This window comes from Labeo rohita, chromosome 1 (assembly GCF_022985175.1).
Source record: "Labeo rohita strain BAU-BD-2019 chromosome 1, IGBB_LRoh.1.0, whole genome shotgun sequence".
Taxonomy (NCBI): Eukaryota; Metazoa; Chordata; class Actinopteri; order Cypriniformes; family Cyprinidae; genus Labeo; species Labeo rohita.
In genome coordinates, this window is record NC_066869.1 from 16,002,467 (window position 1) to 16,016,962 (window position 14,496).

At 36.5% G+C, this 14,496-nt stretch overlaps 2 protein-coding genes across 8 annotated transcripts; both read left to right on the forward strand.

Annotated features, from left to right (window-relative positions):
- Window positions 1–584: 584 nt before the first annotated feature.
- LOC127165036 (N-acyl-aromatic-L-amino acid amidohydrolase (carboxylate-forming) A-like) lies at window positions 585–6,198 on the forward strand. Of its 3 annotated transcripts, XR_007827731.1 has the most exons (9): window positions 585–812; window positions 914–1,043; window positions 1,797–2,032; window positions 3,984–4,179; window positions 4,431–4,524; window positions 4,607–4,714; window positions 4,787–4,899; window positions 5,296–5,623; window positions 5,775–6,198. XR_007827731.1 is itself a non-coding variant. In XM_051109292.1 (8 exons), the coding sequence occupies exons 3-8, from the start codon at window positions 1,797–1,799 to the stop codon at window positions 5,494–5,496; spliced, it is 948 nt and encodes a 315-aa protein (XP_050965249.1). In that variant the 5' UTR covers window positions 585–812; window positions 914–1,043; the 3' UTR covers window positions 5,497–6,198. The 3 variants fall into 3 exon arrangements, 2 of the variants coding, with proteins under 2 accessions (XP_050965249.1, XP_050965261.1); XM_051109292.1 differs by having other exon boundaries at window positions 5,296–6,198; XM_051109304.1 differs by lacking the exon at window positions 4,431–4,524 and having other exon boundaries at window positions 4,588–4,714; window positions 5,296–6,198.
- Window positions 6,199–6,926: 728 nt separating this feature from the next.
- On the forward strand, window positions 6,927–13,926 carry LOC127165008 (N-acyl-aromatic-L-amino acid amidohydrolase (carboxylate-forming) B). 5 transcript variants are annotated; one of them, XM_051109279.1, is made up of 8 exons: window positions 6,935–8,801; window positions 8,894–9,099; window positions 10,328–10,563; window positions 11,788–11,983; window positions 12,380–12,473; window positions 12,556–12,663; window positions 12,727–12,839; window positions 13,506–13,926. In XM_051109279.1, the coding sequence occupies exons 3-8, from the start codon at window positions 10,328–10,330 to the stop codon at window positions 13,701–13,703; spliced, it is 945 nt and encodes a 314-aa protein (XP_050965236.1). In that variant the 5' UTR covers window positions 6,935–8,801; window positions 8,894–9,099; the 3' UTR covers window positions 13,704–13,926. The 5 variants fall into 5 exon arrangements, with proteins under 5 accessions (XP_050965228.1, XP_050965202.1, XP_050965220.1 ...); XM_051109245.1 differs by having other exon boundaries at window positions 6,930–8,801; window positions 12,556–12,839; XM_051109263.1 differs by having other exon boundaries at window positions 6,930–8,801; window positions 9,001–9,099; window positions 12,556–12,839.
- Window positions 13,927–14,496: the final 570 nt, after the last annotated feature.

Consider the following 14,496-nt stretch of genomic DNA (forward strand, 5'->3'; position numbering starts at 1 on the left):
GTTTTTTTTTTTTTAAAAAAAAAACAAAACAAAACAAAAACATTAACTTACTGTTCAAAAACTTTTGACTGGCAGTATAATTTGACCAAATATAAAAAGAAGCGATTATTTACACATCGTTGTGTCATTTCAAACCCATATGCTGTTACATTTATTTATTTATTTATTTATTTATTTATTTATACATTCCTTCATTCTCGTATTCATTCCTGCAAAATTGTGCCAATATTTCACATCGATCATGGCCACTGGTGGAATTTTTTTTTTTTTTTTTAAAGAAACAAACAAAATATAAATAAATAAATAAAAAAAATCAGTGTTAGATTTAATGATAAATAGTTAAACAACAACAACAAACTACAACAACAACAAAAACTGGTAAAAAAAATCATTTCAAGTTTAGGATTAAATTTTTCACATCATCCACAAACTAATTCAGAAATGTGGCTTGTTAGGAACGATATAAATAATCAAATACAATTTGAGGACGCTGATTGGCTGAATTTTATGTCACATCTTGAACATGGTTATATCTTCAATCAGCCATTGGTTAAACTGCTACATAGCCCCGCCTCCTGTGGACGAGTACTCTAACGCCGCTAAACTGAATTTGAGACATGCGGACAGGCAGAGAAAACAAATGGGAAAAACATAACGTTATTAATTATCAGCTAATGTAATTTATAATAATAATTATTAATCTCATTGTGTTGAGACTTAAGCGCTTAATCTCCGCATCGACCGTTACATTTTCTCTCACACAGCTGCTGTTCCTTTCCTGAGGAAGTACGAGGGAACGGTCACAGGAAAGGGTTTGTTATGAAACGCTACCCCGCTTTCTCTATCATTATGTAGGTAATAAAGTCCTCTCAGTTGATGTGTTTCTCCTCCCCCTCTCGTTTTCTGTTTTTAGTGCGTACATGAGTCAGCAAAACACTCGGTTCATGCTGGAGCTTCAGTGGAAGTGAGAGTTGCTGTGACATCAGCATCATGTGTGAAAGATGATCCAGTTCTGGTGACTGAAGCAGTCAGAGAAGGACGAGGTAAATCATTGTTTCCTATGTTTCGCATGCCCTGTCACACCTAACTGTATGTCCAAAGGTCTCTCATGCATCGTGCAGTTTCACTCAGTATAAAACGATTAGAGGGAAAGCAGTTGGAAAGAGTGAAACAACAGTAGGAGATTTTCCTTTCTCTTTGACAGTCCTTGTTCTGCTATGTTGCATGTTGTGATAGAATGTGAGACAGATTGTAAAAATTGTCATCAATAAATGCACATCGTTTCAAAGAACAACAGTATGCAGTTCTGAAAGAAAACGGCAAAACTTTCTCTAGCAACAGAGCTTAAAGTAATACAGTGGTCACATGTTCTTAAAGGTACACACACATTGATAAACACTCAGCAAACGAGAGTAAACACCGGTGTAATAAATGGTTTCCCACTAGTAAGCCTTAACTTTATTAGATTATACAGTTTACATAGAAAAGTGATCTATGAAAGACAAAGACATACAAACTGTCTACTAAAGAAAAACACTTTGTGACTCACATGACTTATGTGTTATCATTAGATTAGCTTATCAAGGATGCATAGATTCCCCCCCACTTATTCATTATGAGGGACAAAATCCATTATGCACAAAACCTCCACTCCTTTTTTTATTGACCCTGTTGTTGTGCAACTTCAAATCATATGAGTTTCAACAAAAAAATCACTGAATGGGAATCACTAAAAGATATGCATTAAAATACTGAAACGTATAGAAAATAAGAGTGTTATTTTTTTGTTGTTGTAGATGGCATTGGAATTCCTGCCAGCACTGGCTCGTATGGTCGTATGCGGCGGCACCCATGGAAATGAGCTGTCCGGTGTGTATGTGGTGCAGGAGATGGAGCGACAGCGGAAAGAGAAGGGAGAGGGCGCATGGCCGATTCCTGTTACAACCGTGCTGTCAAACCCACGGGCTGTGAAAGAGTGCAGAAGATACATTGACACGGATATGAACCGCTGCTTCAACACAGCCACGCTGAGGTGAGACATGGAACTGCAACATGGAATGTAGATTTGTAGGTTAAACTCTTCTTAACAAAACAGAGAAAAAGAGTCATTTAGAAATGAAAGTTCTGATATCATTAACTCACTGTGATAATTGGTGACCAGACACTTGACTTGGATTGCTTAAGAATGAGTAGATGTTGCCATCATTTTGGGTGAACTTTGTAATTGTAAAAAGCAGCACTTCTTGAGAAAACTGAGAAAAGGAAGTAAATATGATCATACGTGCAAAAAAAAAGTTCATTTCCAGAATAAAAATTTACAGATAATTTACTCACCCCCTTATGGAAGCCCGTTTTTGCCACTGAATACAAAAAAAAAAAAAGGTTAATGTGAATTTTTTTTTTTTTTTTTTTTTTTTTTTGAGATTTTTATTGTGACTTTTTCTTTTCAGAATTGTGAAATATAAACTTACAATTGTTGGTTATAAAGTCAGAATTGCAAGATATAAAGTCGCAGTTCTGAGAAATAAAATCAGAATTGCATGATATAAACTCACAAATGCGAGTTATAAAGTCAGAATTACGAGAGATAAAGCAATTCGCAATTCTGAGAAATGAAAATTGTGTGATATAAACTGGCAGTTCTCTTAACATATTAGTCTTTTTTTTTTTTTCTCCTCATAACTGGACTTTATAACTCGCAATTGTGAGTGTGTATCTCATAATTCTGAGAAAAAAAGTCAGAATTTCAAGATGCAAACTCGCAATTGCGAGAAAAAAAGTTCGAATTGCAAGTTTATATCCCACAGTGCTGACTTTATATTTAACAATTCTGACTTTATAACTCGCAATTGCGAGTTTGCATCTTGAAATTCTGACTTTTTTTCTCAGAATTATGAGATACACACTCACAATTGTGAGTTATAAAGTCCAGTTATGAGGATTTATATCTCACAGTTCTGAGAAAAAAAAGTCAGATTTGCGAGATGTGAACTCGAAATTGCGAGGAAAAAGTCAGAATTGTGAGGTGAAAAGTCGCAACAACCTTTTTTATTTTTTATTCGGTGGTGGAAGCGGTCATTCATACCCCCTTGTCATCCAAGATGTTCATGTCTTTCTTTTTCAGTCGATAAGAAATTATGTTTCTTGAGAAAAACATTTCAGGAATTATCTCCATATAGTGGACTTCAATGGTGCCCCCAAATTTCAACTTCCAAAATGCAGTTTAAATGCAGCTTCGAATGGCTCTAAAAGATCCCAGCTAAGAAAGAAGGGTCTTATCTAGCGAAACGATTGGTCATTTTCAAAACAAATTGACCTCAAAATGCTCGTCTTTTCTCGTCTCTGCGATGCGCATGCGTAGTCTGTGTAATCTGGGTCAATACAGTTAGGGTATGTCGAAAAATTCACGTCTCGTTTTCTTCTTCAGTGTCAAAATTGTCCTACATCGCTGTTTTACCTTTTTTTTGTAAAGGGTGTTTGATCTTCTTTGCATGTTTACTTTGTAAACTCTGGGTCGGTACTTCTGCAGTGATGTAGGACGATTTTAAAGTTGGGGAATAAAACGAGATGGGAGTTTTTTGACATACCCTAACTGTATTGACCGTATTGAGCCGGAAAAAAACAGAGTTCATGCTGACTTAGACAAGACGAGCATTTGAGGTTAAAAAGTATATAATTGTCAATTGGTTTTGAAAATAAATGATCGTTTCACTAGATAAGACCCTTCTTCCTTGGCTGGGATTGTTTAGAGCAATTAGAAGCTGCATTTAAACTGCATTTTGGAAGTTCAAACTTGGGGGCACCATTGAAGTCCATTATATGGAGATAATTCCTGAACTTTTTTCCTCAGGAAACATAATTTCTTAACGACTGAAGACAGAAAGACACAAACATGACAAGCGGGGGAGTAAATTATCTGTACATCTTTGTTACGGAAGTGAACTTCTCCTTTAATTTAATTTAATTTTATCTCTCTCTTGCAGTTCTCCTATTACAGACAGCAGCCCGTATGAAGTCCGGCGTGCACAAGAACTGAACAAACTGATGGGGCCGAAAGGATCCAAAGATGCAGCAGACATGATCTGTGACCTTCATAACACCACGTCTAATGTGGGTCTCACACTCATCCATTACACATCCAGTGACTGGGTGACCCTGCACATCTGCAAATACTTACAGGCAAGAACATCACAAGTGTGCTTCAATAAACTCCATACTGAAAACTAAGGTCAGTCGTTCTCAACTGGTGGGAGGTTTGACACGAATTTGGACAGATAGCATATCCAGTGTAAAATCTGGGTCATGAAGCAAAACCAGTAGAGAACCACATACCTACATTATTGTAAATGTTCCATTTCATGAGTAGAATAGGCTTAATGCACCTGTGCACGTGTGTTTTGATGTTGTGTGTTGTCGTGTACACATTTAAGACTAAGATAACCAAAGTGCCTGTGAGAGTGCTGGTACTGGATTTCCCAGTTAGTGACGCATATAACTTGGAGTCGGTATCCAAGCATGGCTTTAGTAAGTGATAGTGGTCATCTCATTGCATTTGCTTTGCATATCCAACCACAAATGCGCATTCAGATGACCTGTGTTCCTCTAGCGCTAGAGGTCGGGCCGCAGCCGCATGGTGTCGTCAGAGCTGACATCTATATGATTATGAAAGAGGCCGTCGACTTGACAATAGACTGGATTCACAAATTCAACTCGGGTACTGTAAGACGTAAACAGATGTGGTTTAAGTGTGTTGTTAGTGTTTTATTTCGAACGATGTTGTTTTTAGGAACGGTGTTTGAAGGCGGGGATGTGGAAGCCTTCAAGTTTATCAAGAGTGTCGATTATCCTAGAGATCCAGAGACTCGGACTCTCACTGCCGCCATTCATCCCCAGCTGCAGGTGCAGATCGTTCTGCTGTTTAATATATTATAATACAGAATTTGCAAAAGATTTTCCTGTAAACAACATGTCTAGATCATATTTCATGCCTGAAACTGAAGCTTGTTTAAGGACCGTTTTTCCATTTTTATTTCTGCAATGTAAAGAAAAAAAAACTTGAAAAAAATATTAAAATAGTATTTATTCATCATGGTTGTATTTGTACTGCTTTTATGTTAATTTAAATAATAAAAAAAAACATTGCAATTTTTTGGTAAATTATATAAAATGGGCAAAATGCATGATGTCTGTATGCAAGTATGTTTTGTAAATTAAAGAATTTTTAAATACTTTTTTTGGATAAAACATGAGATATTTTATGTGAAATTCATCTAAAATTATTATTTTTTTTTCTAGGACAGAGACTTCTGTCTCCTCAAGCGGGGAGACCCTTTGTTTTTTAAATTTTCTGGAGAAACCGTAAAGTACGAAGAAGAAGACGAGACACTTCATCCTTTCTTTATCAATGAGGCTGCCTACTATGAAAAGGGAATCGCTTTTCACTTGGCAAAAAAGTTGATGCTGACAATTCCAACGGTGCAAGTACAGAAAGACTGAATAGATATTAATTAATGAATGGATATTAAACTCAGCACGTTTGCCAAAAAATCTAACATCAATCAGATGATTTCACAAGACAGAATGACACTCAAATTATTTGACCAATTTTTCATATTTATCTCAGGTAGACATCATGTACTTACTTGTAGCTATATGAAAATGAAAAGCTAATTAAATTGTAAAATTTTAATACAATGTTTGGTCCAGAGCTTGCATCTCTTCTAAATGTAAGTCTGTAACTAACTGTAAACCTTTTGTTTTCTTGGATCTTGAAGCAAAAACAGTTGAGAACCACTGGTTTAAAGGGATGGTGTGAAAACATTTCTGTCCGTCAGAGCCTGTACATCACAGAAATACGAAACTTGGTGGAATGGTTTATAGTCACACCTGCTACTCAGGCAAGCAAACACACATCTGTCAGACACTAGGTGGTGCTATAATAAGGTTAAAAACACTATTATTTCTCCCCCTAAATTCATTTCCAATGATCTTCACCAAAATTTGTATGTCATGTAAAAACGAGCATGTGTAGTAAAGTGTGTGAAAATCGGTTACAAAATGGTTCTGTAAGCAACTTTACATTTTTGTATAGAACTCTGTAACTTTGCAAAATTCTTGTTTCTTCGGAATCCTTGTTGTTAAAAGAGAAGTCCACTTCCAGAATAAAAATTCACATATAATGTACTCACCCCATTGTCATCCAAGATGTTCATGTCTTTCTTTCTTCAGTCGTAAAGAAATTGTCTTTTTGAGGAAAACATTTTTAGGATTTTTCTCCATATAATGGACTGATATGGTGCCCAGAGTTTGAACTTCCAAAGTGCGATTTTAAATGTGGCTTCAAATGATCCCAAATGTGTTTGTAATTGATCCCAGCCGAGGAAGAAGGGTCTTATCTAGCGAAACGATCGGTTATTTTCATAAAAATAATACAACTTATATACTTTTTAATCTCAAATGCTCGTCTTGTCTTGCTCTGCCTGAACTCTGTGTATTCTGACTCAAGACAGTTAGGGTATGTCAAAAAACTCCAATCGTATTTTCTCAACTTCAAAAATCATTTCAAAATCATCCTACATCACTGCAGAAGTACCGACCCAGTCTTTGCAAAGTGAACATGCAAAGAAGATCAAACACCCTTAACAAAAAGGTAAAACCGTGATATAGGACTGATTTTGAAGTTGAGGGAGAATATGAGATGGGTTTTTTGACATACCCTAACTGTCATGAACTGGAAAAAACAGAGTTCAGGCAGAGTAAGACAAGACGAGCGTTTGAGATTAAAAAGTATGTAAGTTATTTTTATGAAAATAACCGATCATTTCGCTAGATAAGACCCTTCTTCCTCGGAAGTCCAGAAAAATGCTGAAATGTTTTTCTCAAAAAACAGCAGAACAAAGAAATACACCAACATCTTGGATGACTGGGGGTGAGTACATTATCTGTAAATTTTTGTTCTTGAAGTGGACTTCTCCTTTAAGACTTCTCTCTATTCCTTAGTAAAAGTTTGTCTCAGCAGCTTTGTGAATAGGTTTTAAAGGAGTCATTGGATGCAAAGTTCACTTTTACATGTTGCTTAAACATTAATGTGTGTTGGCAGTGTATGTACAAATCTACCCTATAATGATAAAAGTCCATGCAGTGATTTTTAATTAATCTGTAAAAATAATATCCCCTTTTGCAAATCGAGCCATTCTCAGATGTCTGTCACACCGACAGAGGCTGCTCCCACAATAGTTGATTGACATGAGCGTCTTACCTCAGATCAGCTGTAACAGTCCGACCTCCATTGTTTCGATGCCAGAGCAGGGATGTAAGTTAGACAAGAAACACTCTGATTGAGCGACTGAGGTGTTGTGTTGCTGGATGTAATAATGAACATATTGGTTGTCATTTACTCCCGACATCTGAGCCGCTGAAGATGCAATGGATTACATTTGTTTATGAAGGGAATGCGCCTCCTGATCTACATAAATGTGTCTATGTTCGCGCAAATCATTTGTGATCCAGCTTCACCTACAGCAGAAATGAGTATAAGGTTTTTTTTATGAATCTCTGCAATCACCTTTCCTAATAACGTGCTAGTTAGCAAGTTTCGCGGCTAAATGCGCTAAATGCGGCTAAAGTAAACCTTTTGAGCAGCTTGTTACTCCACAGAGAGAAGAGAGGGGTGGGGCGAGCAGAGCTCATTTGCATTTAAAGGAACAATCCATCAGAATGGGTTGATTTTTGCAGAGCTCATTTTGACAAGGTAAAAAGGGTGTTGTTTTACACAACCATTGAGAATTTTTAAGCAAAGTATATTATAGACCCTAAAGAATCATACCAATTTGTGGAAAATGGGCATCCGATGACCCCTTTAGGACAAAACTCTTAAAAAAGCTAAAACCTTTTACTGCTATTTATGAGAACTCTTAGTAATAAGATAAAATGCTTTGTGAATACGGGCCCAGAAGTTTAAACTAATATGGCTTTAAAGTGCAAGTTTTTAATGCGATGCACATGATAATCAAAACCAAACGGACGTTTTTCGGCAGAGTATCTGAAGTAAGAGCTGTAAAACAGGATTGACAGGTTTTCACAACAAAACCCGCCCAATTGCTACTCAAAACTAGCCCAAAAGTATCCCAACTGCGTTTTCGAGGGGGTTCCCAGGGGTAAAATACATGTTTTGTGGTGGGGTTCTTAAGACTTGTATTACATATTGTGAAAAGGGGCATAATAGGTGTCCTTTAAGTTGTCTTTAACAGTCTGTCTTTAAAATTTATCCTAAAATGTATCCATTTATCCTGATGAGTCTTTGGGTGTGGCCCACAATATCCCATATTCTTAAAATTTCAACATTCAAAATTTGCATGGAAATGGACAACAGGACATTATATGGAAACCTGCAAATTTTCCTGAATTTTCAGTGCTTGAAGGCACTATAATTCAGCACAGTGCTACTCCAACCAAAGAAGCTTTTTTAAAATTGGCTATTTTGCAACAGCAAGTGTTCATACCCCGAGGAAATGGGAGGGAATTATGACAGGAAATACTGGTTTGTTATGAAACACTAGCAGGAGCCATTTGTGATGTTTAGGTATAACTAGCTTTTGCAGTCCTATCAGTTGTCATGCTTCTCCTCCCCCTCTTGTTTTTCCTTCCACATACGCTCTCTCTTTAGCTCATGTATGAGTCAGCAAAACGCTTGTTTTATGCGGGAGCTTCATGGCCAGTGGAAGTGAGAGTTGCTGTGACATCAGCATCATGTGTGAAAGATGATCCAGGGTTGGTGACTGAAGCAGGCAGAGAAGGGTGAGGTAAATCATTGTTTTGTATGTTACTTTACTGCATTTGAGCAATAGTGGAAGAATGTCTTAAACTATTAATGTGTGTGTGTGTGGGTGTGCAGATGCAGGTTCATGCAGGGTTGTGGCCCCTGCGGCTAGATTACGCCTGTACCGGCTGAATATATGTCAGCACGCATGCCCTGTTACACCTCACCATATGTGTCCAAAGGTCTGTTATGCCTTGTGCAACTTCACTCAGTAAGACGATTAGAGGGAAAGCAGTTGGAAGAAGGAGTGAAACAGCATTACTTCTGTATTAAAAATAACAGTAGGTTCACCTTTCATTTTTACAGCTTTTGCTCTCATGTTGCATGTTGTAAAATGTGAGACAGCTCGTAATAATGCAAGTGCATGTTATTTAAGAGAGCTACAGAACACTTCATTCTGAAGAAAAAATGCAAAACTCCCTCTAGCAGCAGAGCTTTAACTAATATCATGGTTACATGCTCTTAAAGGTATACACACATGGATAAACACTTGCTAAATGATAGTAAACATAGACGTAATAAAGTTAACCGATAGTCTGCTATAGCTTTATTAGAAACTACAAAATTACACAGTTTGCATGAAATTCTAGAAATGTAAAGCTAAAGACATACAAACGGTCTGCTAAAGAAAAGTGATTGTGACTCACACAACATCTGTCTTTTATGTTGTGATTAGGGAAGTTCATCTTGGATGTGTAAAGTATTTTTAACTCTAGAACTCCATTGCAACACACATACTATTTTAAACACTTCCACATTTACTAGTTATTTTAGTATAATTGAGTATTTTTAATTAGTTTTTATTTTTATAGCTTCTGTTTTCATTTGAAAGTTTTAGTCATTTTGATGTGTTTTTATCAGCTTTTTAAAAACTCATTGTGTTTCAGTTTTAAATATTTTAGTTCTTTAAACCAAAACTAAACCAAAATGAGAAATATTGCCTTTGCAACAAGCTGAAATGAAAAAGTTATTATATATATATTACATATATTGTTCTAACATTAACAGTGCAGTTTTCAGTCTGTTGTGGCAATCATGCAAAATAGTCAATGTGTGATCCCTGTTCTGTTAACCTTTGCCATGTGATTATTAATGATGGTTGTCCTTTAACTCTCTCATCAGTTTTACAAATCATCAGTCAACTACATGTTATGATACTGTCAGTTATAAAAAGCTATCGGGTCAAGTGCAGGTTCATTTGAACTAATTAAAAACGAACATGGTTACACAAATGCACTTACAATGGAAGTCAAAACTGGTAACTGACAACATGTCATAGAGTTCAATTTGTACTGGCCACACCTCTTTCTTATCCACTGCGGGAGATTATTTGCACATGCAAATTGAAAAAAGATAATAAAATGAGTTTAGCTTGTCTAGCAATAACAACATTGTAAATGCAATATACTATAATTATTCTAATCACTGAATGGGCTCATGATATAATCATTATTTTAGACAGTGATTAAAATATTAACCTCAAAGAGTGTTATTACTTTTCTGTTGAAGATGGCATTAGTGTTCCTACCAGCACTGGCTCGTATGGCCGTAACTGGCGGCACCCATGGAAACGAGATGTCCGGTGTGTATGTGGTGCAGGAGATGGAGCGACAGCGGAAAGAGAAGGGAGAGGGCGCATGGCCGATTCCTGTTACAACCGTGCTGTCAAACCCACGGGCTGTGAAAGAGTGCAGAAGATACGTTGAAACTGATATGAACCGCTGCTTCAACACAGACACGCTGAGGTGAGACATGGAACTGCCACGTGGAATAACGTATACAAACTACTGTATATTACATGCGTGCGTATTATACGGACATTACGTTAAAAATAGAACGGTGAAGGTTCTGAATTAAGCATGTGCTCACATCTACTCTTTTTTTGTACGCCTAATATATGGCAAACGCAAAATGTTTCTTATCTGGTCACGGTCAGGAATTATATGGAATGTATATGAAATTCGAGAATTTATTTTTTTAGTAATTTACATCACTGGACATTACTGTTGGTTATTTAATATTCCTATCGTTAAACACGATTTGGTCAGTTACCCCGGATGCCAGCCATATCGGCGATACTCGGATGTAAACAACAGCATGCATTGCATAGTAGATGTTCTACTGAATACATTGTTTTGCTAATTTATGCTGTCTAAACCATGGAGAAAATGTGTGGAAGCTGCTAAATCATATAGAGAAGGACTTAATAAGGAGGAAAGGGGGCAATATTTTGACAAGCTAAAGTTAATAGGTGGTAAAGATACATACAAGTGGTATTAATAAGATATTAGCCTCTGATTTCACCTACCTGACTGAAAATGATAAGAACAAACACGAATGTTGTCAAGATTCGCACCCATGAAATCCTGGTTCAGTTTGGCCAACCACAAACGCATTTTATTTCTCAGACAGTTTTTTTTTTTGGACTCTTCTCCTTGATTTGTTATAACATCTGGCAGTCTATAGTACTCCAAATGTTTTTCCTGGTCCAACCAATTAGTACAGCCCAAAGCATGAGAATAATCGACCATTTCCCACAGCAATAATCAGCAAATTATGCAAGTTTCGTTCAGTTCAGTGGCATTGTTTACATTCAGTGCCGCCAATATAGCCGATTCGTGAAGACAACGTTAAAACTGACACTTCCTGCTTAAATAGTAAACGCCGCTTACTTTAATTTGATTGGTCATCTCAATAATTTTGACATTGACAAGCGCGGTTACACCACTAAGGCACACCAGCCTAAAAATGTAACTTTTAAAGTTATAAAATATAAAAAAATATAAAAAAATATCTTGTCATTTTAATTATTTGGGGGTATTGTACCCCTCAATGTGGTGGTTACAGCCCTGTAAATGTAGTAAATGTTGACTTACAGCACCACTGGTTAACAAAAATCGCAAAGCGACTGAACATATTTCTACATGCAAATATGTTATTGTGTAGTTAAAATCCACTGTTTCTTGCAGTTCTCCTATTACAGACAGCAGCCCGTATGAAGTCCGGCGTGCACAAGAACTGAACAAACTGATGGGGCCGAAAGGATCCAAAGATGCAATAGACTTGATCTGTGACCTTCATAACACCACGTCTAACATGGGTCTTACACTCATCCATTACACATCCAGTGACTGGGTGACCCTGCACATCTGCAAATACTTACAGGCAAGAACATCACAAGTGTGCTTCAATAAACTCCATACTGAAAACTAAGGTCAGTTGTTCTCAACTGGATTGACCCAAATTTGGACAGATAGATAAGGGGAAAAAAAACAATGATAAATGCAAGAAATAAACTGTAACTTACTAGCAAAAATAAAAAAGTAATAGTTAGGATAGCAAAATAAATATACACATGAAGTAGTACATTTTTGGAATCTGATTATGCAATCTAGATTACATGTAATCTGTTACTACCCAGCACTGAAAATACAGAATATTGTAAAATATGAGTCCTGAAGAAAACCACTTGAGAGCCACAGATCTAGGTTTTTATTTATGTGCCATTTTTGTGGCTGTGCACGTGTTTTGATGTTGTGTGTTGTCGTGTACACATTTAAGACTAAGATAACCAAAGTGCCTGTGAGAGTGCTGGTACTGGATATCCCGATTAGTGATGCTTATTCCTTGGAGTCTGTTTCCAAGCATGGCTTTTGTAAGTGATAGTGATCATCTCAATGCATTTGCTTTGTGTATCCAACCACAAATGCACATTCAGATGACCTGTGTTTCTGTAGCAATAGAGGTCGGGCCGCAGCCGCAAGGTGTCGTCAGAGCCGACATCTATATGATTATGAAAGAGGCCGTCGACTTGACAATAGACTGGATCCACAAATTCAACTCAGGTACTGTAAGACCTAAACAGATGTGGTTGAAGTGTGTTTTATTTCTAAATATGTTGTTTTCAGGAACGGTGTTTGAAGGCGGGGATGTGGAAGCCTTCGAGTTTATCAAGAGTGTTGATTATCCTAGAGATCCAGAGACTCGGACTCTCACTGCTGCCATTCATCCTCAGCTACAGGTGCAGATTATTCTGTTATTTATTATATTGACACAGAATCAGCATGAACATTTGAAAATTATATATAGAGAAAAACTCTCAAATGTGACCTTGGACCACAAAACCATTCATAATGGTCCATTTTTTGAAATTTAGATTTATACATCATCTGAAAGCTGAAGAAATAAGCTTTCCATTGATGTTATAATTTGTTAGCACAATATATGGCCAAGACACAACTATTTGCAAATCTAGAATCTGAGGGTGCAAAAAAATCAAAATATTGAGAAAATCGCCTGTAAAGTTGTCCAGATGAAGTTCTTAGCAATGCATATTACTAATCAAAAAATAAGTTTTGATATATTTACAGTAGGAAGTTCACAAAATATCTTCATGGAACATGATGTTTACTTAATATCCTAATGATTTTTGGCATAAAAGAAAAATTGATAATTTTAACCCATACAGTGTATTTTTGGCTATTACTACAAATATACCCATGCTACTTAAGACTGGTTTTGTAGTCCAGGATCACAAATATGCTTTGTAAATCACAGAATTAATCACAATAAAAATTTAAAAAATGCTAAATATAATTTTATTATTTTTGGTTATGATGTGACCTAAACGTTTATGTGAAATGCACCCAAAATCTGAATTGTTTTTCCATTAACTTTTTTTCTCTAGGATAGAGACTTCTGTCTCCTTAAGCAGGGTGACCCATTATTTTTGTCATTTTCTGGAGAAACCGTGAAGTACAAGGAAAAAGAGCCACTTCATCCTTTCTTTATCAATGAAGCTGCCTACTATGAAAAGGGAATCGCTTTTCATTTGGGAAAAAAGATGATGCTGACGGTTCCAAAGGTGCAAGTGCAGAAAGACTGAGAGCTGAGAGAGAAAAGATATTAAATATATCAATCAGATGATTTTAACAATCACTTACAACTCAGGTGTTCACTATGTACTTATTACAGCTGTATGACAAGGAATGGCTCATGTACCTGCTGCTAAAACACAAGCAACAATGGTTTGGATGAAAAGATTTTTATTGTGACCAGAAGTGTTCACTTGACAGGAGTGTGTACAAAACTGTATAAAAAAGGCAAAACTGTCCGGAAGTATTTCCGTCAACATCATGATGATGTCACAGTGGGCTGTGGAGCGTGAGGTATCCTCTTGACCATATTGCTCATATGCTGTTGCTCTGAAAAAACTGAGCCTCTTATGGGCTCGAAATAAAAAGACAAAACAAAGAGCACACTCACTTGAACAAAACGTGAGAATAAACCACAATGAAATAAACTGAAGCTGGTTGTGCACAGTGTGATTTTTACCATTGGGTATGATTTCTGAACAATATGATCTCAGTGAAATCCACAACGGACTGCAATCATCAATGCATTACGTCAAAGTGCGTGTAATATACGTGATGAATGACAGTAACTGAATGTTTTAAGTCACTTGTCCACATTGTGAGATACAAAATTAAACTGTGCCTCCGCACTAATTTCAACAATGTTTTGAGTGTCAGTTTTGGCTGCATATGCATTAATTTTGATGTCGTAACATCACACTATGCAATCCTAACCTGCTTAGTAAATCTGCAAGTATATAAAAAAAAAGACATAATGGTGAAAATCACTAGTTAAATGTTTTATATGAAGTATAAATACGTATA

Excerpts from the sequence above, each read along its gene's own strand:
- LOC127165036 (XM_051109292.1), top strand. The coding sequence starts at position 1,797 with ATGGCATTGGAATTCCTGCCAGCACTGGCTCGTATGGTCGTATGCGGC. Across the intron at positions 4,180-4,430 it reads ACATCTGCAAATACTTACAG|ACTAAGATAACCAAAGTGCC; the intron begins GCAAGAACATCA and ends TACACATTTAAG. Across the intron at positions 4,715-4,786 it reads GATTCACAAATTCAACTCGG|GAACGGTGTTTGAAGGCGGG; the intron begins GTACTGTAAGAC and ends TGTTGTTTTTAG.
- LOC127165008 (XM_051109271.1), top strand. The coding sequence starts at position 10,328 with ATGGCATTAGTGTTCCTACCAGCACTGGCTCGTATGGCCGTAACTGGC. Across the intron at positions 11,984-12,379 it reads ACATCTGCAAATACTTACAG|ACTAAGATAACCAAAGTGCC; the intron begins GCAAGAACATCA and ends TACACATTTAAG. Across the intron at positions 12,840-13,505 it reads CCATTCATCCTCAGCTACAG|GATAGAGACTTCTGTCTCCT; the intron begins GTGCAGATTATT and ends TTTTTTCTCTAG.